General features: G+C 64.0%; 3 protein-coding genes across 3 annotated transcripts; 2 read left to right on the top strand and 1 right to left on the bottom strand.

The window, feature by feature from the left end:
• The first annotated feature begins 211 nt into the window (after positions 1-211).
• Positions 212-3668, top strand: CHLRE_03g189700v5 (uncharacterized protein). The gene is made up of 10 exons (XM_043061162.1): positions 212-448; positions 528-574; positions 802-942; positions 1072-1117; positions 1238-1377; positions 1648-1774; positions 1960-1987; positions 2139-2232; positions 2423-2583; positions 2780-3668. Exons 1-10 carry the CDS (start codon positions 356-358, stop codon positions 2848-2850), a joined length of 948 nt encoding a protein of 315 aa, XP_042926291.1. The 5' UTR covers positions 212-355; the 3' UTR covers positions 2851-3668.
• Positions 3669-3744: 76 nt separating this feature from the next.
• Positions 3745-11879, top strand: CHLRE_03g189650v5 (uncharacterized protein). The gene is made up of 20 exons (XM_043061161.1): positions 3745-4186; positions 4259-4367; positions 4438-4971; positions 5036-5078; positions 5154-5390; positions 5504-5707; positions 5787-6022; positions 6165-6443; positions 6619-6906; positions 7025-7156; positions 7299-7508; positions 7656-7832; positions 7979-8098; positions 8260-8688; positions 8969-9191; positions 9343-9607; positions 9745-10036; positions 10188-10427; positions 10553-10842; positions 10976-11879. Exons 1-20 carry the CDS (start codon positions 4077-4079, stop codon positions 11091-11093), a joined length of 4536 nt encoding a protein of 1511 aa, XP_042926290.1. The 5' UTR covers positions 3745-4076; the 3' UTR covers positions 11094-11879.
• Positions 11880-11882: 3 nt separating this feature from the next.
• Positions 11883-23694, bottom strand: CHLRE_03g189605v5 (uncharacterized protein). The gene is made up of 26 exons (XM_043061160.1): positions 23177-23694; positions 22661-22797; positions 22419-22535; positions 22063-22147; positions 21555-21674; positions 21078-21221; positions 20732-20872; positions 20307-20496; positions 20047-20126; positions 19510-19762; positions 18957-19029; positions 18539-18746; positions 18112-18210; positions 17816-17908; positions 17498-17655; positions 17124-17214; positions 16661-16771; positions 16255-16314; positions 15372-15503; positions 14929-15021; positions 14582-14689; positions 14082-14263; positions 13728-13873; positions 13316-13431; positions 12957-13151; positions 11883-12721 (listed from the first exon to the last, which is right to left on the bottom strand). Exons 1-26 carry the CDS (start codon positions 23615-23617, stop codon positions 12437-12439), a joined length of 3858 nt encoding a protein of 1285 aa, XP_042926289.1. The 5' UTR covers positions 23618-23694; the 3' UTR covers positions 11883-12436.
• Between the last annotated feature and the right edge of the window lie 22 nt (positions 23695-23716).

Here is a 23716-nt window from a genome sequence, read left to right as displayed (position 1 = left end):
TTCTCTCCCTCCTTCCCCGGCTCCCAGCTCCCAGCTCCCAGGTGATGTTAGAACTTCCTTACCTCTTGTCCCTGCCCTGCTGAGTGCTGACTTGCCACTCTGCTTTGTTGGGTAGGTATAAGCGACTCTGAGACGATGCCACGCCATGTCATCCCCGCCCATCCGCAAAGTGCAGTAGGTAACCGTCTGGCACACCAGAAGCTGTTTCACTGTTCAGACCTCAGTGAAAGCGCTTGACCGTCACTGCTCTCCTGAGGTTTTCCAACCAACCGCGTATTTATTTCTTTTATCGGAGCGCCTTGAATTGGAGACCCGCCGAATTCCCTGTTCGGAGTGAAGTAATTAGCTCACGAGAATGACCCAGGTCCTGGGCTCAAGTCGCTCTGTCGGGAGATGCAGTGCACGACGACGCATCGGTGTCCCAGCTCAAGCTGTCCGGCGCCCCAGGGTAAGAGAGTATCCAAACGGATAAATGACACGTATGGGCCATCGCCGTGTTGGTCTTATTCTCGACATCTGCTGTGCAGCACCCCTGCCTGCGCACGGTCCGGGCCAGCGCCGCGGAAGAGTCAGGGTAGGCAATTGGCAGTGTAGGGATCACTGTGACCCTATGTTAGCGCGTTGGTGTGCTCGCCGTGGCTTCACACTCCCGGCGCTGTGCGTGCCACGCCCGGCACCCCAGACGGCCAGACCATAGCTCTCCCCAGCACATGAGGCCGGAAGCTCAAGCCGTCGCTGGACTGTGGGTGCCGCTCACTTGTTCCGGTTGTTGAGCTTCCGCGGCCGCTGTGTTTGCGCCAGGGATGCAAGCGGCAGCGGCGAGCCGCCCAAGCGGCCGCATCCGGAGATGGACGCTGCTGACGCCGCTGCGGCCTCCTCCTCCAGTGTGGTCCCCGACACGCTGCCCTACCTGGGCAGTCAGAGCGATTGGCGCGAGTTCAGGTGGGTCCAAGATGATCCTAAGGCCGTAAGCGGAGAGGCCGGTGTGGTCACGCGCAAGTGTTGCGGAACTGCGGGTATGGGCGCGCGGACTGACGTTTCGGACCGCCACGTGGCTCGTGCCGCTCGCAGGGCCAAGCTGGTCTCCCAAAGCCGCGGGCAAGGATCGGCATCAACGGTTAGTGCCTAGCTCCCCCCTGAATAGCAATGGGGGTGACACCACTTCGGCAGGAAACCTGTTCTGCAGCAGAGCCGATCATGCGCCGCCGCTGAACCGACTTGCGTTTTCTGCATGCAGTCTGCGGACGAGTGGGCGCACATCATTCCCAAACCCGAGAAGGGCGCGCTGCTCTTGGCCCATCCGCTCCTGTTCCAAAACTCCCAGACCTACTTCCACCGGGCCGCCATCTTGTTACTGGAGCACGGCGACAATGGCAGGCAGGTTCCACACACTGAACGCAGTGTGACAAGGATGGGGCTGCAAGGAGTGCCCAGTTGCGATGCCATGCGTACCCACGCCCGGCTAGGCCAGGTTTTTCGAGTGATACTCCTTTAGAAAACCGAGTCAGTCGTCCGAGGCACGCTAATAGTTATACACACGCAGCTGCGTACAGTGTTATAGTCTGGTAGCGCTAGCAGCGTCGCATCCATTGCTTGAGCCCGCCTGAGTCTTCCCTCTCTGTTTGACCCGGTCCTTTTCCGCTGCAGCTACGGCGTCATTCTCAACCGGCCATCCACCTACTTCATTCGGGATATCCCCCTGAAGCGGCCGCAGACGCAGTTCAACGACTGCCGGCTGTACGTGGGCGGGGATGTGGGCGGCGGGGAGGTGCAGGTGAGCGGCAAACGCGGGTTTGGGGGAAACTTGATGGGTGACGAGAGAGGGAGAGGCAGCAACACAGCTGGGCAGCAGGGCCTGGTTGGTGTCAGTCATCAAGTCGTTTGCAGGGCGCCGTTGAGTAAGAGTGCGCCATTGTTGCTCAGTAAACTGCTTCGGTGCTTTCTTGTGCGTTGACGCAGGTCCTCCACCCGCACGGCGACCTGGCAGGTGGGCGGGTCAGGGGTAACCACGCTGGGGGTATCCAGTAACGGCGCCTACCATGCCTCTGCCTTGCGACTGTGACCCGTTGTCCTGGTGGTTGGGCACCACCCCGTGGGCGTCACGGCGCAGCTGGTGAAATCAATTGCCCGGTATGCAGGCGCGGTGGAGGTGGTGAAGGGCGTGTACATGGGCGGGCTGGATGCGGGTCGCGACGCCATCGACGCAGGCAAGGCTCAGGCCCAGGACTTCAGGTACGTGTCGCGGCGGCTTTAAGCGACGCCAAGGAGCCTCTTCGGCTGAAGGTCGCTTGCCATGGATTACCGGTTGCAGCTGTCCATTTGGGTGATATGCGCGCACGTCACTTCCCACACACCCGAGCCTCGGGCAGCGCACTGAGACGTTGTACGGTCCGCGCCCGCTGCTGTTCGCTTTTTGCTGCAGGTGGTTCAGCGCATACGCTGGCTGGGCGCCCGGGCAACTGGCGATGGAGTGCAAGCGCGGCGTGTGGTTCACCGCGGCGGCCAGCCCCAAGCTGCTGCTAAAGGAGGTGGAGCACGGCCAGGGGCCCAGCTTCTGGCACGAGCTCATGACGCTGCTTGGAGGTAAGCAACTTGGTCTCGTTTGGGAGAAGGGCGACGGTGCTTGTAGTTTATACTCTGCCAAGACCTGGGGTGGGTGTTTGCACCAACTTATGAGAGTTTGGGGAGGGGCGGGTAGTAAAGCAGCTTGTAAGTCACAGCGTAACGGGCCCTTCCTTATATTGTTTTAGTATGGCTTCTGTGTTGTGGCTGCACGCAGGTGACTATGCAGAGCTCTCCAAGGGGCTGCGCAAACACGACGACCTGGACGCACCCGAGCCATCGTCATGATGCCCTTACAAATCGTGGCAAAGGAGGCAACGTGCCGGCGAAGCGCATGGCTTGTATTCAGACGTACAAGGCCGTGACAGTCTGTGAATGAGTGAGGGGAACGCGGGGGCGGCGATGGCATTCGGAGAGGAGCACGAGGGTAGGCGTTGGTCTCCTCCTTGGCTCAACCTGTGCATGTGCGCACATGTTGGAGTTCGTGTCAGGCAGTTTCATTTGCTGAATGTGTTAGTCATGACACCGGGAAAGAGTCTGAGTGTCACAGAACATGCAGTATCTATCGTACGCATTAGTTCCGCAACGCACGTCAATATCTGGTGTCAAGTCCATGCAGCAGTGCGACGGGACCATGGCATAAGGCGCGTGGGGCGTACCACGCCGGGGCAGCGTTTAAGCACTGCCCGCCTTCCTCCAATAACTTGATGATGGCAGGGCTGGTGATAATGGGAACACTGGGATGGTTGTGGGAAAGCAAGACGGGAAGGGGAGGACGGCTGGGGTGGAAGCAGCGAAGCAGCGATGGCGGTTGCGTCTCGGGACTGGCAATGGCTGAAAGTGGTGCGTCGTGCATGCTGCATGAATCAAGAAGCCCTGGGGAAAGCTCACGTCTCGAGGCTGGCAGTGGCTACGGTGTAGAGGTGCGGCGTGCTGTGTTGGCCTGTTGGGACCGGTCAGGACCACTGGTGCGAACAGGTGAGATAGCTGATCCGTTGCCGCCTCACGCTCGCTCCTCATACATGATATGCTAAAGCGCCCTCATACTGCCGTATGGGAAGTGACAAACGACTGAACGCATTTGGGAGCTCAAAAGGATCGCCGTGCTCAATACCCCCCGCCCAAGGCGTGGCGTGTGTGTTTTGCCTTTGCCGACGCTGTTGGCAACGATAAAATAGCCATAAACAAGGCAAATTTGTGTTAGCGACACGCTGCGGCAATCGAGGGCGCGTTCACAGGGAATGCTTGAGACCAATGATGAATGTCAAGTCAAGGGGAACGCTTGAACGATAGAAGCAGGCTTAGTTGTAGTTTGTACCGAAGCTGCTAGCTCGGCTGTCGTTTATCTTGCTGCTCCGAGCGGGGAAATTGACTCAACTTTCCTGTTGAAACAAAGACCTGACTTCGGCCCCGCCTTGACCGCATATATCGTGCTTCTGACTAGTCGTACGTAGCAATGGATTAGTTCCTGCTTGCAAGCATTTTGCGGGGACGGGGCCAGAGAGGAGCGAGAAATGGCCTCCATGGTTCCCCAGATGGTGCAGCCCCAGCCGCTCCCCACTCTTCCGGCATCATGGCAGTCAGAGGCGGACACAGCGGACAGGCAGCGGATGACGGACCACATGTAGGGCGCAGTTTGGTGTGGTCGCGAGGGAGAGGGCATCGTTGACGGAGTTTGGCTTTCTACGCCGCGCAGATACCATATTTTCCAGTCCAAGCGGCCCTCACAGCAGCCTTATAACAATAAGCTGCCGGAGTTTGTCAAGCGGCTCGAGGACGGACTCTATCGGTCGGCAAAGAGCAAGGCAAGTCGCGACCGGCTTTAGAAGCTCGTTGGGCTGCGCGCGCTTGACCGGCGACGCCTCAATTGCGCAGGATGAATATACTGACATGAACACGCTGGAGCAGCGGCTGCACGACGTCGCGAAGCGCTTCGTGGCGCGCCCAAACGCGGGGCAGCAGCCCCCCCAGCCCGGCGCCCCTCCCGGCGGAGTGTTGCAGGGCACGCAAATGGCGCAGAACGGCCTGCAGCAGCCGGTTGCTCCTCCCGGACAAATGCCAGGGATGATGAACGTGCCTATGCAGAACATGGCACAGTTCCAGAACGGTATGCAGCAGCCCATGCAAGCCCAACAAGGCTTCATGCCAAACAACGGAGCTATGACGGCCAACATGGGCCTCCAGGACCCTCTCCGAAATCAGATGGCGCAGGTTCCCGGCCAGAACATGGTCGCGACGCAGCCTATGCAGCAGCTGGACCCGGCCAACCAATACCCGCTCATGGGCGCAAACAATACAGCGTTCAACGCAGGGGCGCCTATGCCACAGGGTGTTATGAGCAACGGCGCACCTGTGCTCATACGCGGTCAACGGGACTGGAACGCGCAGCCCACGCAGCCCATGCTCGGGGTAAGTTTCCCGAAATTTTGGAATGTGACGATAAGTCACTGACCGCTCGCTGTGACTACCGCAGGCACAACCAGCACCACAACCGATGAACAAGCTGACAATAAACGGTCAGTATATAGCTGCATCGCGACGGCTGCGACCATCAACATGTGCTGACACTTCGTGCTCTACGCGTTGTGCAGGGCTTCTGCCTGGCCAGCTCGCGACGGGGCCTGGGATGGTGCCTCAGCAGCAGCAGATGCCGCAACAGGGTTTCGTGCCCAGCGCGGCTGCGGCGCCCGCTCCGTCGGGGATGATTCCGATGGGGAACGGCATGGTGCCTATGGGCGCGCCGGCGATGCCGATGGGGAACAATGGCTCGCCCATGTTGAACGGGATGGGCATGTTCAACGCGCCGCAACAGACTGTTCCCAACGGGGGTGAGCGATGGGACAGGGCAGGGGCGGGGGGGGTGGGCTTTCACACTGCCCAGCATGCCCTACCGTGCCCGGGCGTGCGTTGACCTGTCGTAACATGGAGGTGCTGCTCGCAGGCATGGCGGCGGTCGGCCCAAGCCTTCCCGGAATGGTGCCGGTGGGTGGGATGGCCAACAATCCCGCGTCGTTGCCGGGCATGATGCCCGTTGCGAACAATGCGGCGTTCCCAGGGCCAGGCGGCGTGAACCCGATGGGCCAGGTGCCAGCCATGCCCGCGCCGATACCCAACGGAGGGCTGCCAGGCATGAACGCGGCCGGAGGTGGGTACTCGGCTGGGCTGCGAGGCAGTGCTGTTTGGGCGCGGGGCATGAAGCCTGATTGAGTATTGACTACTTGCAGGTGCGGACGACCCGGCTAAGCAGCGGGAGCAATCCATTCAGAAACAGCAGCGCTGGCTGCTGTTCTTGCGGCACTGCGCCAAGTGCCGGGCGCCCGGGGAGGACTGCCAGCTGAAGTCGCAGTGCAAGTTTGGCAAGCAGCTGTGGCAGCACATCCTTTCGTGCCAGAACCCCGCGTGCGAGTACCCGCGGTGCACGAACTCCAAGGACCTACTGAAGCACCACCAGAAGTGCCAGGTAGGCACTGGATCGCTGTGGACGGTTGCTGAGGCTGCGGACTTCTGTGTCGCCCAGTGTTGTCACGCGAATGTGCTGAGCTCGGGTGTGCGTTTGCATGTTGCTGTAATCTAACGCCCTCCATGGGCGTCTGCGTCCGCAGGAGCAGACGTGCCCGGTGTGCATGCCGGTGAAGGACTACGTGAAGAAGACGCGCCAGGCGACGCAGCAGCAACAGCAAATGCAACAGCAGCAGCAGATCCAGCAGCAGCAGCAACAGCAGATGCAACAACAGCAGATGCAACAACAGCAACTGCAGCAACAGCAGATGCAGCAGCAGCAGCAAATGCAGCAGCAACAGCAGCCGGGTGTGGGCGCCAACTTCATGCCGACACCACCCATGATGCCGAACGGCATGTTTCCGCAGCAGCAGCCGCAACAGGTGCGTCGTCCGCGCTTGCACGGGAACTACGCAATTGTGCAACACGCATTCAGGGTGATACCGATACTTGCGATGTGCGCCTGCAACCGCATTTAGTGGCTGTTTGTAAGCTTCGTGCATGTTCGTCCTGTCGACCCTTTTGCCTTGTGCGCTCCTCCCGTCGTTGTCCTTGCAGGCAATGAGGCTGAACGCAAACGGCCTCGGGGGCCAGAAGCGGCCACACGAGATGATGGGCATGAGCAGCGGCGGCATGGATGGCATGAACCAGATGGTGCCGGTGGGTGGCGGCGGCATGGGCATGTCCATGCCCATGGGAATGAACAATCCCATGCAGGGCGGTATGCCGCTGCAGCCGCCGCCACAGGTGCAGGCGCCGGGCCAGGGCCCCATGATGTCGGCGCCGCAGCAGCAGCAACAGCAGCCGGCACCCAAGCGTGCGAAGACGGACGACGTACTGCGGCAGGTCAGTTTCCCGGGGACGGGGTGCGTGTTCGGCATAAACCCAACGCCGATTGTGTGGGCTGTCGAAGCTATGGCTAGTGCATGCGGCTGACTTCCAATCGGCCATGTCGTACGCGCAGAACACGGGAACGTCGCTACTGGAGACCTTCGACGCGAAGCAAATTCGCGTACACGTTGACCTCATTCGCGCGGCGGCGGTGACGCAGAAGGCACAACAGCCGCCGCCGGCGAACCCGGACGATGCCTGCAAGGTCGGTAGCAGCAGTCTGCGGAGTTTGGCACGGGTGCACAAGCCGTGCAGGCTATGTAGCCTAGTCGGCCTCTGGTAGGGACCGCATGGAGTAAAACCACGTGGGATTGAGGGTTGGTCATCGGCACGGTCCGTCCCCGCAGGTGTGCGCGCTGACGAAGCTGTCGTTCGAGCCGCCCGTGATCTACTGCTCGTCATGCGGCCTGCGCATCAAGCGCGGACAGATCTTCTACAGCACGCCGCCGGACCACGGCAACGACCTGAAGGGCTACTTCTGCCACCAGTGCTTCACAGACCAAAAGGGCGAGCGCATCTTGGTGGAGGGCGTGTCCATCAAGAAATCCGACCTGGTGGTGAGTGGGAGCCGGAGCGGGCGCGCGCGAACGGGCCTGTACATGATCGCAGGCGACGACGCATGTTCTGTTGCAGGCGCAACTAGCTTGGGCTTCCCACGAGTTCTGCCCCGAACAACAAGTTGACGCGCCTTTCGTGTGTTGTAGAAACGGAAAAACGACGAGGAGATCGAGGAGGGCTGGGTGCAGTGCGACCACTGCGAGGGCTGGGTGCACCAGATCTGCGGCATGTTCAACAAGGGCCGCAACAACACCGACGTGCACTACCTGTGTCCGGACTGCCTGGCGGTGGGCTACGAGCGGGGCCAGCGGCAAAAAACGGAGGTGAGCTGAGGCCGACGTGTATAGCCATCAGACTGCAAGGCAATGACCAACTGCACGCCAACGTGTGCGCGTACGTGTAAGGTTGCGGGTTGCAGTTACTAGGCCCCTGAGCACATACCGTTGTATTGTCGCATCCCGTGGGACAGGTGCGGCCGCAAGCCATGCTCGAAGCCAAGGACTTGCCGACCAGTCGGCTCAGCGAGTTCATCACGGAGCGGCTCAACCGGGAGCTGGAGAAGGAGCACCACAAGCGAGCCGAGCAGCAGGTGGGCAGAGCAGCTGGGTCGCGGGCTGAATGACCTGAAGCGTCGTGGGCGAAACAGACGCGGGGCTCCGCAGTCCTCGTGCAGGCGCATAGAAATGGGGAGGGGGGCGGGTGTGCCCTGTCTCGTGTGTTGCCTCACGCGCCTTGCTTGGCGCCGCACAGGGCAAGCCGCTGCACGAGGTGGCCAAGCCGGAGCCGCTGACGGTGCGCATGATTAACAGCGTGATGAAGAAGTGCGAGGTGAAGCCGCGCTTCCACGAGACGTTCGGCCCTACCGACGGCTACCCCGGCGAGTTCGGCTACCGGCAGAAGGTGCTGCTGCTGTTCCAGAGCCTGGACGGCGTGGACGTGTGCCTGTTCTGCATGTACGTCCAGGAGTACGGCAAGGACTGCCCGGCGCCCAACACCAACGTGGTGTACCTGTCGTACCTGGACTCGGTCAAGTACTTCCGGCCGGAGATCCCGTCCGCGCTGGGGCCCGCCGTGTCGCTGCGCACCTTCGTGTACCACCAGCTGCTCATTGCCTACGTGGAGTTCACGCGCAACATGGGCTTCGAGCAGATGTACATTTGGGCGTGCCCGCCCATGCAGGTGCGGCGGTCTGCGCACGGCGCGAGGTTTGGGAATGGGCGGGGGGGGTTGTCGGCTTAGAGGCGTTTGCGTGCGTTGCCGGCGGCAAGTCAGCGGTACATGCAATGCTCTGTCGTCTGGGGTATGCACCTTGTACAGCAGCAAGCAAGCGGTTCTCGCAAAGGCTGCTCAGCTTGCCTACTCCGGCCAGGCTACGGCCCGCCTACACCTCCGCCCTCTTCAATAACACGCCTGAACCACCCTCGCCCCTCCCGGTCCCCGACACGCTTCACGCGCACAGGGCGACGACTACATCCTGTACTGCCACCCAACCAAGCAGAAGACGCCGCGCTCGGACCGGCTGCGCATGTGGTACATCGAGATGCTAAAGCTGGCCAAGGAGGAGGGCATCGTCAAGCACCTGTCCACGCTGTGGGACACGTACTTTGAGGGCGGGCGGGACCATCGCATGGAGCGCTGCAGCGTCACCTACATCCCCTACATGGAGGGCGACTACTGGCCGGGTGCGAGGGGGGCCGGGGCCGTTGCAGCGGGCGGAAGGGCGAGGCTGGGCGCAGCTATGTGCTTACACCAGTAGCACTTTGGGTGGCTTGCTGCTGTCATCGATGCCCCACCGCTGATTCTAACCCCCGGGAACTTGCCGTCGTCCCGCAGGCGAGGCGGAGAACCAGCTGATGGCGATCAACGACGCGGCGAAGGGGAAGCCCGGGACGAAGGGCGCGGGGTCGGCGCCGAGCCGGAAGGCGGGCGCCAAGGGCAAGCGCTACGGCGGCGGCCCCGCGACGGCGGACGAGCAGCTCATGGCGCGGCTGGGCGAGATCCTGGGCGGCAACATGCGCGAGGACTTCATCGTGGTGCACATGCAGGTGCCCTGCACCTTTTGCCGGGCGCACATCCGCGGCCCCAACGTCGTGTACCGGTGAGTGACCGCGCGGGCGTGGGCGTAGACGAACTACACCACCGCAGCGCATATAGGCTGTGCATAACAATGCCACGAGCGCGTGTCCGGTAGCGCATGGCGGGTTGCTCACACGCCCACCCGGCCCCTTCCTGCAGCTACCGCACGCCGCCCGGCGCCACGCCGCCCAAGGCCGCGCCGGAGCGCAAGTTCGAGGGCATCAAGCTGGAGGGCGGCGGGCCGTCGGTGCCGGTGGGCACCGTGTCGTCGCTCACCATCTGCGAGGCGTGCTTCCGTGACGAGGAGACGCGCACGCTGACGGGCCAGCAACTGCGGCTGCCGGCGGGCGTGAGCACGGCGGAGCTGGCGATGGAGAAGCTGGAGGAGATGATCCAGTGGGACCGGGACCCGGACGGCGACATGGAGAGCGAGTTCTTCGAGACGCGCCAGGTGGGGGTTGCAGCAGGAGTGCCGGGTGGCGGTGTCAGGCTGCGCGCAGCCACGCTTTGGGTTGTCGCGAAACGGTGATAAGGCTATGCTCGGCTTTCGGTGATCATGCCGCCTAGCTGACCGTGTCCGCCGCATTTCTGCCCTCGTGCAGACCTTCTTGTCGCTGTGCCAGGGCAACCACTACCAGTTCGACACGCTCCGGCGCGCCAAGCACAGCAGCATGATGGTGCTGTACCACCTCCACAACCCGCACTCGCCGGCGTTCGCCAGCAGCTGCAACCAGTGTAATGCGGAGATCGAGCCCGGCAGCGGCTTCCGCTGCACGGTGTGCCCGGACTTCGACATGTGCGCCAGCTGCAAGGTCAACGTGGGGCACGCTCACCCTGTCGTGGTGAGTGCTTGTCCATGGCCGCAGCGTGCGGTATACTCATCGAAGGGTTTACTGTTACGGGAACGCTCGCGTGTGCTTGGTGTATGCGCTCGGGCCTGATCGTGCGCGTCTGTGTGAACCTACAGCCGCACAAGCGCGCTCTGGACGAGACACGGCAACGGTTGACGGAGGCGGAGCGCCGGGAACGGAACGAGCAGCTGCAGAAGACGCTCGCACTTCTGGTGCACGCGTGCGGCTGCCACAACAGCGCCTGCGGCAGCAACAGCTGCCGCAAGGTGAAGCAGCTGTTCCAGCACGCCGTGCACTGCCAGTCCAAGGTGACGGGCGGCTGCCAGCTGTGCAAGAAGATGTGGTGCCTGCTCAACCTGCACGCCAAGAGCTGCACGCGGGCGGACTGCCCGGTGCCGCGCTGCAAGTGAGTGTCCGGGCGGTTTTCGGCGTGCCTGCCTCCTCGTCGGGATTGATGGTGCTCTGGTTACCGGTACTGGCCCTTCGCTTCAAGCTTCACGGGGTTCATATACTGATGTACCCACTCGATTGTGCTGCAGGGAGCTCAAGGAGCTGCGGCGGCGCCAAACGAACCGGCAGGAGGAGAAGCGCCGCGCGGCGTACGCAGCTATGCTGCGTAACCAGATGGCTGGCTCGCAGGCACCGCGGCCTATGTAAATCAGGGCGGTGTAGAATGGAGGCAAGCTATTTTCATCCATGCGCTGCTGGCGGGCGGGCGGGCGGCGCGCAGCAGCTTGAAGTATTGGGTGGAGACTCGTGCAGCGCATAGACAGCTGCAGCATGAGCGAGTGAGGGTTTTGTTTCGGCTGGGCAGTGTGTAGAATTGCTCGGAGTTGCAGTGTGACTTTAGACCGCCACAGCGGAGGCGGGCCATAGATGAGCCCAAGTGCACCAGGCCTCGCAGGCTGAAGCTATGCACAGCTAAGGCTGCGTTGGGTTGGTGGTGAGTGCGTTGGCTGATGATTGCCACCCCTAGCAATGACGTGCATGATTATGTCCTAGGCATAGGCCAGAGCAATGACAGAGGGAGGGCCATGCGTGCCAAGGATGACACGACCGCGTAAAATGTTTGACCGCGGGGCCCCATGACGTTTCACTTCAGAGTTCAACTGTTCCGACCGTTTCGACCAACGACGCGCAACCCGCGCCGTGCACTGGTATTGGATGATGCGGCAGAGTTTATGCACCGGCCCGTTCGATGAACGTGACTAGACATGTTCAAAAGCGCTTTAGTCGCTTCAATTTCCGCCTATGCCTGGCTGCCCCTCAATGTTGACGGGGTTTAACTTTTGTTCCTGAGCAAGGCGGGTTAGAAACGGAGCGGTCCTGTGGTTATTATCCGTATTCTCTTGAGGGCGTGTGGCAATGACTCACGGGGGGACGGAACTGGTGGGTTGGACTGCTGCACATGGCGGGATTCCTCTCTTGTAACTGGACTGATTTTAAAAGCCGCAGCTGCCGGGCCACTCTCCTTGTGCTGCGCCGCGAGACGAGGCTTCTCGCCGCGTCTTAGTGTTCCTCTGCACACGAAAGATGCGTTACCAGATGAACAAGGTTGCAAGGTAGTCGCACGCGGTACAGCCCACCCTCCAGCGGGCTGTGTCTGGCCGACTGGGAGGCGGGGGCTGTTCGGCGGCGCTGACACTGGCAAAGCCTCCCCCGCCCCACACGCCCCAGACAGCCCCAGACAGCCAAGCCAAGACGCTTCCCCCTCCACTCCGCTCCGCGTCTTCACACGTTTCGTCGCCCTCCACCACGCACCGCGCAAGCAAAGACCTGGGGCCTAAGCAACTTCAATATCTTGCTTGCTGTGCCCATGTGAGGCGCCTCTCAAGCGTTTGCAGGCAGCGGCAGGTCGAGTTCATACTCGGTAGCAAAGCTGGATGATCCGTGGCGGGAACCGCTGCCGCGCCGACAACCCCGCCCCACTAATTTGTCCGCTCGTAGTCTTACTGTGTGGGGGCCGCTGCTACCAGCCACAGCCTCTCATCATCCGCCGCCTAATCGTCGTCCTCATCGCCGAACAGGTCTCTATGCAGGTCCTGCTGGACACCGTCCGCCGCCGCCGCGTCGCCTCCCCCGGCATTTGCTGCCGCCACCTCCCCGGCTGCCGGCGGCGGCGCCTCCTCCTCCTCGTCGCCGTCGTCATGCAGAGCCGCGCGGCGGCTGCGGCGTGCGGACGCGCCGCCGCCGCCTGCGCCGCCGTCCTCGTCGCCGTTTGCGGCGGCTCCGTCATCGTCTTGGAGCATGGGGTCGTCGGCAGCAGCCGGAACACCCGCGCCCGCCTGACACACACGCGCACACACACGTCAAGAGGAGGAAATGTTAAAAGGGATATTTAGAGCCATGGACGCGGGCCGACACGGCGGCATGCCAGGGGCTTGCAAGGGTGGCGCGACCACTGGCCTCCCGCATCATGGGCACTTGCAGCAGACCTCCATGTCAGATGATAACGTTTTCCCATCCGTGTTGTGTTCCTGGCAGTGGCACGGCTTAATGTGACGTGAACTCCCAACTCACCCCATCATCCTCCACATCCTCCAGCCCTGCTACTGCCGCGTCGGCATCACCGGCGTCGCCCGCAGCCGCCGCCGCCGCCGCCCGCAGCCGCTGCCGCCGCCGCTTCGAGCCGCGGTCGCCCTCGCCGTCCTCGCCGGCGGCCATGGCCGCAGCCGCCGCCTCATCGTCCTCCTCAGACGGCATGCCGCCGGCGCGCTGTTGGGCAATGGTGGCGTGCGGGCGGGCCGGGTAGTTCAGGATCGGCGGTAGGACGGCCACACAGCAACTGGCCGCAGAAGCGTTCCACACACGTGATACCGTGGCACACGCACACGCACACCCACACGCAAAAGCTCACGCTCACGTACACGCACGCTTACCTCGTCGTACTCGGGCTCGTCGTCTCCCTGCTCGGTGCCCGGCGCCGCCTCCTCCTCGTCGTCCCCGAACAGATCGCCCACCTCGTCGCGGCCCGCGCTCTTGCGGCCGCCCTTGTCTGCGCGGCGGGGGCAGTGGGCCGCGCAGTGGCGCAGGTGAGGGACAGGGCAGGGCGGCACCGCAATGCACAGAGCATATGTATGGAGACAAAGATCATGTGTAGCACCGTAAAGCACCGCAAAGCACAGCGCAGATGGAGACAATAATAACGTGTGGGAATAATCATTTTGTGAGCAGGACAACCTCCTGCCCCCTGGTTTCCCGGCGCGTCCGCCCAACCGCGGCTACACAGCCAGCACAATGCCTCGCGGTGCGTTGTTGCCCCTGGAGTATTTGCACGGCGCCGCGCCTCACCCTTGCGCTTCTTGCCACCGCCCGCGCCGCCCTCGCCGCGACGGCGCTTGCGGCCTCCCTCGCCGCCAGCGCCACCTCCCGCGCCGCCCTCCGTGCCTGCCAGCAGCTCCGCCTGCTGCCGCCACTCCGCCTTGCGCACCTCCAGCCTGTGTGTGTGAGACGAGCGTGTGCGCATGGGTGCCGCGGGGGACACGTGACTCGCGTGCCATCAACGCAAGCGCCCGCCCACCAACACCAGCGTCTGGTGGCTTCACACCCACCCACCCACCCACCCACCCACTCATTCGCATGATCCCCCCCTACACATGCACACATACACACCACCGCCACCACCACAAACCCCACCCCACCCACTTGTCCTGCGCCGCGCGCGCCAGCTCGTCGCGGCGCCTCCTGGCCTCGTCCACCTCGGCCTGGCGCCGCAGCTCCTCCGCCTGGCGGTCCGCCTCCGCCGCCTCGCGGATCTTGATCTGCTCGTGCCGCCGCAGCCGCGCCTCGTAGTCCTCCTTGGCGGCGGCGTCAATCAGGTCCTGAGTCTGTTGGGGCAGAAGGAGGCGGGCGGAGCGGAGCGGGGGGGAGGTTGAGAGGGGTGGTGGTGGAGAGTTGAGACAAGGGCAACGGGCGTGCCCCGGTGGCGTGGTGGCATGCTGCGGGCACAACCACTGAGTGCGGGCACTGAGAATCACCGGGAACGGAGTGTGACATCGGGGCGCGTCCGACACACGTTATTGCGGTCTGTTGGATCTGGCCCACACTCGCATCCGCCCACACGGCCCAGGCCCACCCCTCACACACGCCGTCCCGCCTCCACCCGACCTGCGTGTGCCGCCGTTTGTCCCCCCCATCCCGCCCACCTTCTGCAGCTGCGCGGCGCAGAAGCTGACGTGTGCGTTGAGCTTGACGTCGTCCAGGCCGGAGCGCTCGCGGCCCAACACCTTCAGGTGCTCGTAGTGACGGTGGGCCTGTGGGGGCGAAGGCGGGAGGAGGGGATGTAAGGGCCAGGATCTGAGGCATGTGCGGACGGCGTGCAGTGAACGATGTGTAAGCATGAAATTTGACGTGCGCATATGGTTATCCAAAGCCCGGAGGCTCAAGCCTCCAAGCCCTGGGCCTTACAACAATGCCCCCAAAATCTCCCATGCACTGCCTCCTGCCTCCCCCCTTGTAGGAGTGCTACCCCTCCCTTCGGCCGCTGCCCCACCTCCTTGAGCAGCACTTCTGCCCGCTGGAAGTCGGGCAGCTTGGTGGGGTCACCCGCCACACGCTCCTTGCGGAACGTGCGCACAGCCCACTCCTGTGCGGGGCGGGGGGGGGGGTTACATTCATGATTAATTAAGAAGTGAAGTCGTAGGCAGGTACAGTTGCAGCGTAGACGCGTTGTGGGGGGGGGGGAGAGGGGGAGAGCACGCACACAGACAAGGCGTGAGTCAGCAGCAACAGCAGCAGCAGGGGGAGGTAAGGCAGCGGACACGTGTCAGCGCACAGTCCGTGCACACGCCGCGGCTCGATGCGCCGCTCATCCCCACACTGCACCACACCACCACAGGCACAGGCAGCCCACCCCACCCCACCCCACCCCACCCGACCTGACCCGACCCAACCCGACCCGACCCGGCACGACGCGCCACCCCGCCACGCGCACACCTGCAGCGTGAGTGCGTAGTTGAACCGCAGCTTGTAGTCTGTGGGCGCCAGGTGGATGGCGCGCTTGAGGCAGGACTGCGCCTCGGTCAGCTTGTTGGAGTCGTACAGCGCACGAGCCAGGTACAGCAGCACCTGCGGGCGAGGGGGCGTGTGTGTTTTGGGGGGGGGGCGGTACATTCATGATTATGTAAGAGGTGAAGGCGGAGCCAGGTACAGTAGTATAGCAGACACGGGGGGGGGGGAATAACATTTATAATCGCTTGAGAAGTGAAGGCGTAGCCAGGGGGAGGGGTTTGGAGGGATGAGGCGCGGGCCAGGCGACGTGGTGGCGTGCGAGCAGTACGGCAGCTGCGGCGGTGGTGGGTGGGATGACTCGCATGACTGCGGTGGTTGGAAGGAGGCGACGTTGACACGGCGCGGCGGCGCACGGGGGCTTGCAGGCAGGGGTTGTAGAGTCGAGCGGCTGGCAAGTGGCAAGGCTGTGATGATGCGGAACGCTGGGTTGGTGCAGTGTGCTGGCAGCGGCGGCGTTCACATGCACATCGTGCAACACCCAGCATGTGGGTGTTGCAGAGCGCATGCGTGTGTGTATGTGTGTGTGTGTGTTAAAGCGCACAAGGAAAACATCGCGTAAAGACAGTGTATGCGATGCAGCAAAGCGACCGTATACGGATGTTACATGAAGTTACCTCGCATACCTGCTGCTGTGAGCCGCCGGTCTTACCAACCGGAAATCGCGCAACCCCCGCTACTCTCACCTCGAGGGGGGATTAGTGTCCACACGCTCTCAAGGGTGTGTGTGTGTGTGTGTGTGTGTGTGTGTGTGTGTGTGTGTGTGTGTGTGTGTGTGTGTGTGTGTGTGTGTGCCCGGGCGCGGCCGCACCTGTGGGTGGTGCTTGTGCTCCAGCTTGTCCAGCGCGGTGCGGTACAGATGCACCGCGTCCTGCAGGGGGAGGGGGGGGCAGCAGGGACAGGTAGGCAGGCAGGCAGGCAGGCGGGCAGGCAAGCGGGCAGGCAGGCAGGGGGGTGGGTACATCTGGTGGAGGACAGGTCGGTACGAGCAAGACGCGATGCATGGATGCGGGCGCCAGGAAACGCCCCAGCCCTACCGAAAAGGAGCCGTTACGAGATTGAGCCCATTCGCCCAGAAACCGATGGCCATTTACACCTACGGCTTCACACCCTCCTGCATCCACACCTGTTGGTTTGGGATTGGGATCAACTAACCTGCCCCCCACACACTCCACTCACAATGCACACCCACCCACACACGCGCCCCCACCACGCACCTGGTAGTCGCATCGCGCCAGGTTGCAGTTGGCCAGGTTGATGAGGACGTCGGGGATGGTGAGGAAGCCGTCGGACAGGGCCATGGAGGCGTACACCTCGCTGAACACGGACTGAAGGTGTGTGGGGGGGGAAGGGGGGTTACATCCATGATTGTAAAAGAAGAATTGAAGGCGTAGCCAGGAATACCGGTAGTAGTATAGCAGACGCAGGGGGCAGGGTCGTCAGCGGGGGGCGCAGCAGGGAAGCGGGAGTGAGAGAGAGGGAGCAGGCGGCCAGGGGCTGGGCGGAGGCCGGCGGGCTGAGATGCGGGTGAAGGACCCATGTGCGACGTTTGTAAGCGGCACCGGCAGGTTGTCTGCTGTGGGTCCCACACCGCACACTCGCCCCGGCTATTACCTCCCGGTTTACAACTTCCCTCACACCCCTCCCTCTTCCCCCCACCCCCTTCTCCCCTTCTCGCACCTGCGCCGCGTCCAGGTATCCCAGCTCGGCCAGTGCGGCGCCGCAGCCGTTGGCGGCCCACACGTTGCGCGGGTCGGCGTCCAGCACAGCCCTGAGGGGGCGGGGGGCCGGGGGCGGGGGCGGCGGGCACAGGCAGGAGTGTGCAGCGAGACGGGGGTGCAGAGACTGAGCGCGGGTGCGGTGCGCAGTGCGAATGCTGTACGGCACTCTTGATTCCACTGCGCCACCTGGCACTGACCTGCACGCCAATAAAACCCAGCCGCCCCTTCAGCCTCCCGCCTCCTCCTCCCGCCTCCTCCTCCCGCCTCCTCCCCCCGTCTACCATGTCCTTAGCTAATCGTGACCCCCCGCCCCGCACGGCCCCTGCACCCCACCTGTACTCGTCCAGCGCCTTGCTGAAGCGCGCCTCGGCCTTGCGCAGCTGGTCCTCCTTGCGGTCCTTGGGCGCCGTGTACAGGTAGGTGTTGGCGTAGCCGATGCGGCCGTACGTGTCGCGTTTGGAACCGCTGTCCTGGATCAGCTGGATCAGAGTCTGTGGGGGAGGAGGCGGCCGATGGGGGCAGTTGTGACATCCACAGTTGTGACGGCAACATCTCTCCCAGCAGCTGAATCGCCTTTTGCCCATCCCGCCATCCGCGCATGCGCGTGCGCTCACGCCCGCCTGCACACAACCCAGCCTCCTGGCCGCCCACCTTGCCCGCCGCCTCGTAGTCCCGCCGCTCCATGTACAGTTGGCTCATGAGCGCCAGGGCGTCCGCGTGTCCGCCCTCCTTGTCCAGCGCCGACTGCAAGGGGGGGGGCGGGCGGGTGGGTGGGTGGGTGGGCGGGTGGGTGGGTGGGGAGTGCGTCAACAGTCAGGAGGCGGCGGCTCAGGGGGAGAAAGGGCTGGAGTCGTAGGCCTGGGAATTAGAAAACAAATATACACACACAGCACACACACACAGCACACATCCAAGTAACTCCGGCGCCGCCGTGCGCACACCCGCACCTGCGCGAACTCCAGCGCCTCCTTGTGGTTGCCCTTGGCCCGGGCGATGCAGGCCAGCCGCAGGTAGCAGTCGATGTAGGTGGGGTGCTCGGACAGAACCTGCGAGTGCGGGGCAGCCGTGCGGGCGGTGGGGTGGTGGGCGCTCCACGCACATACGCACATACACACACAAACGCACACACGCACTCACCCTCAAGTGCTGGCCCCCGCTCCAAGCCCTGGTATCAGTACTGCTAGCGACTGCGCGACTGTGCGGTATGTGTCTGGCCTTGGAGCCCGCTGCGCCCGGACACAGCCGGCGCCGGCTGACCCTGCCCTGCCGCCCAAGCCACTCACTCCCCCCACGCCCCCCAGCCACTTGGGTGCGCAGCCACACACACACGCCGCCGCCTGCCACACACACGCGCACGCACGCCCGCACCCGCACCTCCTTGTACAGCGCCGCCGCGGCCTTGTACTCCCCGCCCGCCTCCAGCAGTCGGCCCCGGTTGAAGGCCAGCGTGGCGCGGTGCATGCGGCTGGACATGCCGCCGCCGCCGCCGCCGCCGCCATTGGCAGAGCCGTCGCCGGCGTCCGCTGCGGCGCCCTCCACCGCGCGCTGAAGCAGCGCCAGCGCTGTGGCCACCTCACCGGCCCTGTGCGGGCAATGCACGGGTAGTTGGGGTGGGGCAGGCGCACGCTCACCACGTGTATTGTACACACGACGTGTACCATCCCCGCACGGTGTTGACCCTTCCCCTTCTGCTTTCACACTCAGGCACGCGCACACTTACTGAGGCACACACACACACACACACACACGCACACACACACACACACACACACACACGCACACACACACGTACCTGTAGTGCAGCACGGCGGCGTTGTTGAGCAGGCGGGTGGGCACCACGTGGTCGGGCAGGGGCACGTCCTCGTCTGCAGGGGGCAGGGGGGCAGCAGGCGGGGGGGGAGGGGGGGTGTAAACACCAGCCCAAACTAACCAAACCAGCAGCAGGGGGTCACGACAGCCACACCCGATGTGCGCTGGTGTAGTGGGCGACAGGAGGCCGACAGGGGGGACTCTAAGTACCAGCCAAAACTGAAGCACTAAGCAGGTGCTGGGGTGCGTAGATAGGCGTGGTTGGGGCGGCCAAAGGGGCAACACGCCCAGTACGCAATGGCAGCGGCGGAAGGGCGGCCCGGGTTGGTGCACCCCCGTGCACCCCACCTGCCTCCTCCGGTCCGTGCCTATCTGGACGCCGCCTGTAGGCCCCAGCCACCGCCCATGGCCACGTCAACTCCCCATGCCCTGGCGCCCACACCGCACCCGCACCTCCAGCTGCTCCACCAGCCCCTTCGCCGTCCCAGCCTTTCCCCCTGGGGCTGTTATCCACAACCCCCCACCGCCCCGCTCACCCTCCGGCTGCTCCTCCAGCTCCGGCTCCTCCTCCTCCTCCTGCGCCTGGTCCGCCTCCTCCTCCTCCTCCTCGTCCTCGTCGTCCGACCCAAACAGGTTGTCCACGTCCTCCTCGCCGCCGCCCGCCGCCGCCTTCGCAGCCTTCTTGGCCGCCTTGCGCGCACGCCGCTCCTCCTCACGCGCCGCCCGCCGCCCCGCCCGCTCCGAGCGCTTGGACTCCAGCGCGGCACGGCGCGCCGCAGACGCCTCAGCCTGAGGGGCGGAGACGCAAGGGCACTCAGGAGACGAATGCGGGCTGCTCCTTGCACCACGTCCGCCAGCCGCTCGCAGGTTACAGGCCCGAAGCACGCCCGGTATCTACTGATTGCCGCCGTCGCCCAGGCCTCTGGCTCGCCACCCGCGCATCGTTCACGTGCATTTCGCTCCCGGTCTTTAACTCCGTCGGACTCTGCGCCCTCCGCCCCCACCCTCCACCCCCGCCCTCTTCCCCCACCCTCCGCCCCTGCTCCCTCCCTCCGCCCCCGCCGCCTGCGCACCTGCGCCGCCCGCTGCCTGACCACGTCCGCCTGCAGCCCCTCGTGCACCGCCAGCGCCTTCTTGTAGGCGGCCAGGGAGCCTGTGCGCGTGCGTGTGCGTGTGTAATTGAGGGCATGTGAGTGTGTATGTGTGTGGTGGCGTGCCGTATGCATGTTTACATACTATGTATACTCATGGAAAACCGTATGCCGCCCAGCTCCCCGCGCCGCCGTCAGACCACCCAGCCCGCTCCCCACCCCCCACCCCCCAAACGCCTCACCCGCTGGGTCGCTGGGCGCCAGCAGCTCGCCCAGCATCTCCCACAGCTCCGCGTCCCCCGGCTGCTTGCCCGTGGCCTCCTTCAGCATGCCCACAGTGGCAGCCAGGCGGCCGCCGGGGTCGGGGCCGCCGCGGCCGCCGCTGCCGGAGCCCGACTCGCGGTTCAGAGCCGGCAGCAGCTGGCCCAGGATCTGTGTGGCGGGTCAGGTCGGGCCGGGTCGGGCGGGTTTGGCGGGTCGCGCAGGAAATTTCAGCTGGGGGCGAGGTCGGGTTACGCACCGGGACCCAGCCCGCAGCCGCCCCACACCTCAAGCCGCACCCCACACACACCAAGGACACCGCCCTGGCCGCCACCTCCCGCTCCCATTCCCCGATTTAAAAGAGCGGGTTCGGTTTAGTTTGGGCTGGTATCTACAACCCCCCCACCTTGAGCGCGTCGTAGAATGCGGGCGCCGCCTTGAGCGCCTCCTCCAGCTCTGTGGCGGCGTTGATCAGCTGCCCGGCGCCGCAGTACATCTGGGCCATACCCAGCCGCGGCAGAGGGCTGCGCTTGTCCAGCGCGCAGGCCTGCAGGATGGGGGTTACACGATCATGATTATTCGCCCGTTTCCCAAGTCCCATCATCATCAGGAAGCCCACCCAGTCAAGGAAGAGCAAAGCGAGCGCGCCAGGGGCCCAGAGAGAGAGAGAAAGAGGGCGAGACGCGGCGTTGAGTGGCATGGGCGGCGGCTGCAGACAGCAAGGCAGCATGCGCTACACCCCGCCCACTCACCCTGCCGTACTCGGCCCGCGCCTCGTCCATGCGGCCCTGCGCGTGGTAGGCGCGCGCCAGCAGCGTCATGGCCTCCGCCCGCACGCCCTCAGAGGCGGAGCCCGGCAGAGCCTCGGCGCCCTCCAGCGCCGCGCGAGCCAGCACCTGCGGCGGCAGGCCGTGCGGGCGTGCGCGATGATGTTGAGGGAGACTGCGATTGCGTGAGGCCGTGTGGTGCCGAGTGCGTGTGCATGTACGTTCGGGGCACGCATACACGCGCACGAGCACGCATGCGCACTCCCACATTTGCACGCGCACATGCGCCTCACAAACACACACGCACACACGCACACACACGCACAAACACACAAACACAAACACACACGCACACACATATACACACACAGACACTCCGTCGCTTTGCTGCATCGCATACACTGTCTTTGCGCAATGTTTTCCTTGTGCTCTTCAACACACACACACTACTGCTGTGCCCACCTCGCCCCGCTCCGGCTGCCCCATGAGCAGGCAGTAGTGCGCCAGGTGTGTGAGCACGCCCACGTGCCCCGGCTGCAGCTGGTAGGCGGTCAGCAGGTGCCGCAGGCAGTCGGCCAGGCCCTGGGGGGGTTGCAGGGATGTTTGGAAACATTCATGATTACTTAAGAAGTGAAAGCGTAGCCAGGAACAGTAGTATAGGGGGGAGGCAGGAGGCGGCGGAGAGAAGCAGCAGGGGGCGGAGAGGCAGCAGGTTGGGCATGCGGCGCAGGGGCGCAGGAAGCAGGGAGGAAGCGTGGTGCGGTATCAGGCAGCCAGGCCCTGCCTCCATTTGGCACCCACCCACCCTACCGCACCCCCTCACCCCCACGTCGTCTGCTCGTCCCCTGACTAACCCCTCCGGTGCTGCACTCCATGTATTCATCCCTGCGGCGCCACCTCCCTCGCCACTTCCCCAGCCCCCGTCCCTGCACCCCGTCCCTCCTCCTCCCGCTGCCCTCCCCCCGCACACCTGCTGCACGTTTGCGTCGCTGGCCGCCAGCAGCGCCAGGCCCAGGTAGGCGTCGGCGCAGTCGGGGTCCAGAGCCAGCACACGCCTGAGGGGGAGGGGGATTACATTGCATGATCATTTGAGAGGTGAAGGCGCAGCCAGGAACAGTAGTATAGGAGGGAGGGGCGGGGTGCAGACTTAGGCTGGAGCGCAGCAACAGGTGCAGTGGGTATCAGGGCAGGCCAAGGTGGAGGAGAAATAAATGTGGCCTCGTACATACTGCATACCGTAGTGCATGTCCCATGCGGCCATGCCACACAGAGGAAGAGCCCACCCCCGCCCGCCCGCCCTGCCCTGCCCTGCCCCCTGCCTCTCACTTGTACGCGGCCTTGGCGGTGGCCAGGTCTCCAAGTTTGAAGGAGGCGGCGGCGATGCCCAGCCGCACCTCAGCCGGGCAGCCGGGGCCGGGGAACTCGCGCAGGGCGGTACGGTAGCTGGCGGAGTGGGAGGGTAGGGAGGTAGGGGGCGGGCGACACACACGTAAACACACACACACACAACTACACGAACATAAACACTTGGCTCAGACCTTTCTCCCTCCCTCTCGCCGTTCACTCACTGCTGCAGCGCCTTCTTGTAGTGCTGCTGCTGGTAGTGCAGCCCCGCCAGTGCTAGGTGCCCCACCACGTTGGGCCGCCCGTTGTTCTTGGCGGAGGCGGCGCGCTCCCAGTCGCGGGCCGCCTGAGTCAGGTCGCCCTGAGGGGGCCAGGAGGCGGAGGTGGGGGGCGGCGGAGGAGCAGGATCGCTGGTGTTGGCTGGATGGTGAAGCTGGGCACAAGACACCGCAGGCCGGCATGGCCCGACCATGTGCAGCACACCCCACAAACCCACACATATGCACACGGTCACGGCCTCACACCACCGTCGCCGCGCAGGCGCGCACCCGGCTGGACCGAATGTGCCGTGCCGCCGTTTGCCCCCCGCCCCCCACCCCGCCCCCACCCCCCCCACACACACACACACGCACACACACGCTATCCTTCAGCTGGTCGGCACACGCCCCCCGCTTCCCAATCTCCCCTCTGAAGCCCTCGCACAAACCACCTCCACCACCATGCGGCCCCTTGGGTCCTACCCTCGCCATGTGGTGGAGCCCGCTGGTGAGCAGCACGAGCTGCTCGTTGGGGTCCAGCGAGCTGGCCGTGGTAATGAGCTTCTTTGCCTCGCTCAGCAGGAGGGCTTTGGCGTCCGCCTGCTTCTCGTCGCGAAACTGAGCGATAAGGATTGCTGCTCGCGCCGTGAAGAACTGGATGCGCTCATACGTCGGCTTCTGCCCAAAATAGCGCTCCACCTCCACAGCGGTCTCCTCGCTGGTCGCTGTCTCATAAATGTGGTCAAACGCGTCGAGCCTTCCATGCTGAAGGTAGGCCCGTGCGCAATCGAACCAGGTGCTAAGTGGTGCAGCCTCTGAGACAAGTAGGTCGAGCAAGTCTTCCGAGCTCTCAGGCAGCTGGTTCAAGTCGATAGCAACGATTTCATTTGAATCCACTACCGGCACATAAATGCGGTCAGACATTTCCTTTCACGCGAGCCCGTGTGGGCTCGCCTAGTCGATCCTACTTGACCTTGGCGATTCACTGAAAGCAACACCAATCTACGGGCAATACATCACTAC

The sequence above is a fragment of the Chlamydomonas reinhardtii genome, chromosome 3, assembly GCF_000002595.2.
Source record: "Chlamydomonas reinhardtii strain CC-503 cw92 mt+ chromosome 3, whole genome shotgun sequence".
Taxonomy (NCBI): Eukaryota; Viridiplantae; Chlorophyta; class Chlorophyceae; order Chlamydomonadales; family Chlamydomonadaceae; genus Chlamydomonas; species Chlamydomonas reinhardtii.
The sequence above is the reverse complement of the archived record's forward strand: the minus strand, read 5'-3'. Positions and strand labels throughout refer to the sequence as shown.

What these genes read in the sequence shown, in the direction of transcription:
- CHLRE_03g189650v5 (XM_043061161.1), top strand. Translation starts at nt 4,077, where the DNA reads ATGGCCTCCATGGTTCCCCAGATGGTGCAGCCCCAGCCGCTCCCCACT. An exon ending in GCCAGCGGCAAAAAACGGAG is followed by an intron (nt 7,833 to 7,978) that starts GTGAGCTGAGGC and finishes CCCGTGGGACAG; the next exon opens with GTGCGGCCGCAAGCCATGCT. An exon ending in GGCACGCTCACCCTGTCGTG is followed by an intron (nt 10,428 to 10,552) that starts GTGAGTGCTTGT and finishes GTGAACCTACAG; the next exon opens with CCGCACAAGCGCGCTCTGGA.
- CHLRE_03g189700v5 (XM_043061162.1), top strand. Translation starts at nt 356, where the DNA reads ATGACCCAGGTCCTGGGCTCAAGTCGCTCTGTCGGGAGATGCAGTGCA. An exon ending in TGGGCGGCGGGGAGGTGCAG is followed by an intron (nt 1,775 to 1,959) that starts GTGAGCGGCAAA and finishes GCGTTGACGCAG; the next exon opens with GTCCTCCACCCGCACGGCGA. An exon ending in GCTCATGACGCTGCTTGGAG is followed by an intron (nt 2,584 to 2,779) that starts GTAAGCAACTTG and finishes GGCTGCACGCAG; the next exon opens with GTGACTATGCAGAGCTCTCC.
- CHLRE_03g189605v5 (XM_043061160.1), bottom strand. Translation starts at nt 23,617, where the DNA reads ATGTCTGACCGCATTTATGTGCCGGTAGTGGATTCAAATGAAATCGTT. An exon ending in CGGCGGCGCTGTACAAGGAG is followed by an intron (nt 18,211 to 18,538) that starts GTGCGGGTGCGG and finishes CCGCACTCGCAG; the next exon opens with GTTCTGTCCGAGCACCCCAC. An exon ending in CAGAAGTGCTGCTCAAGGAG is followed by an intron (nt 14,690 to 14,928) that starts GTGGGGCAGCGG and finishes TCGCCCCCACAG; the next exon opens with GCCCACCGTCACTACGAGCA.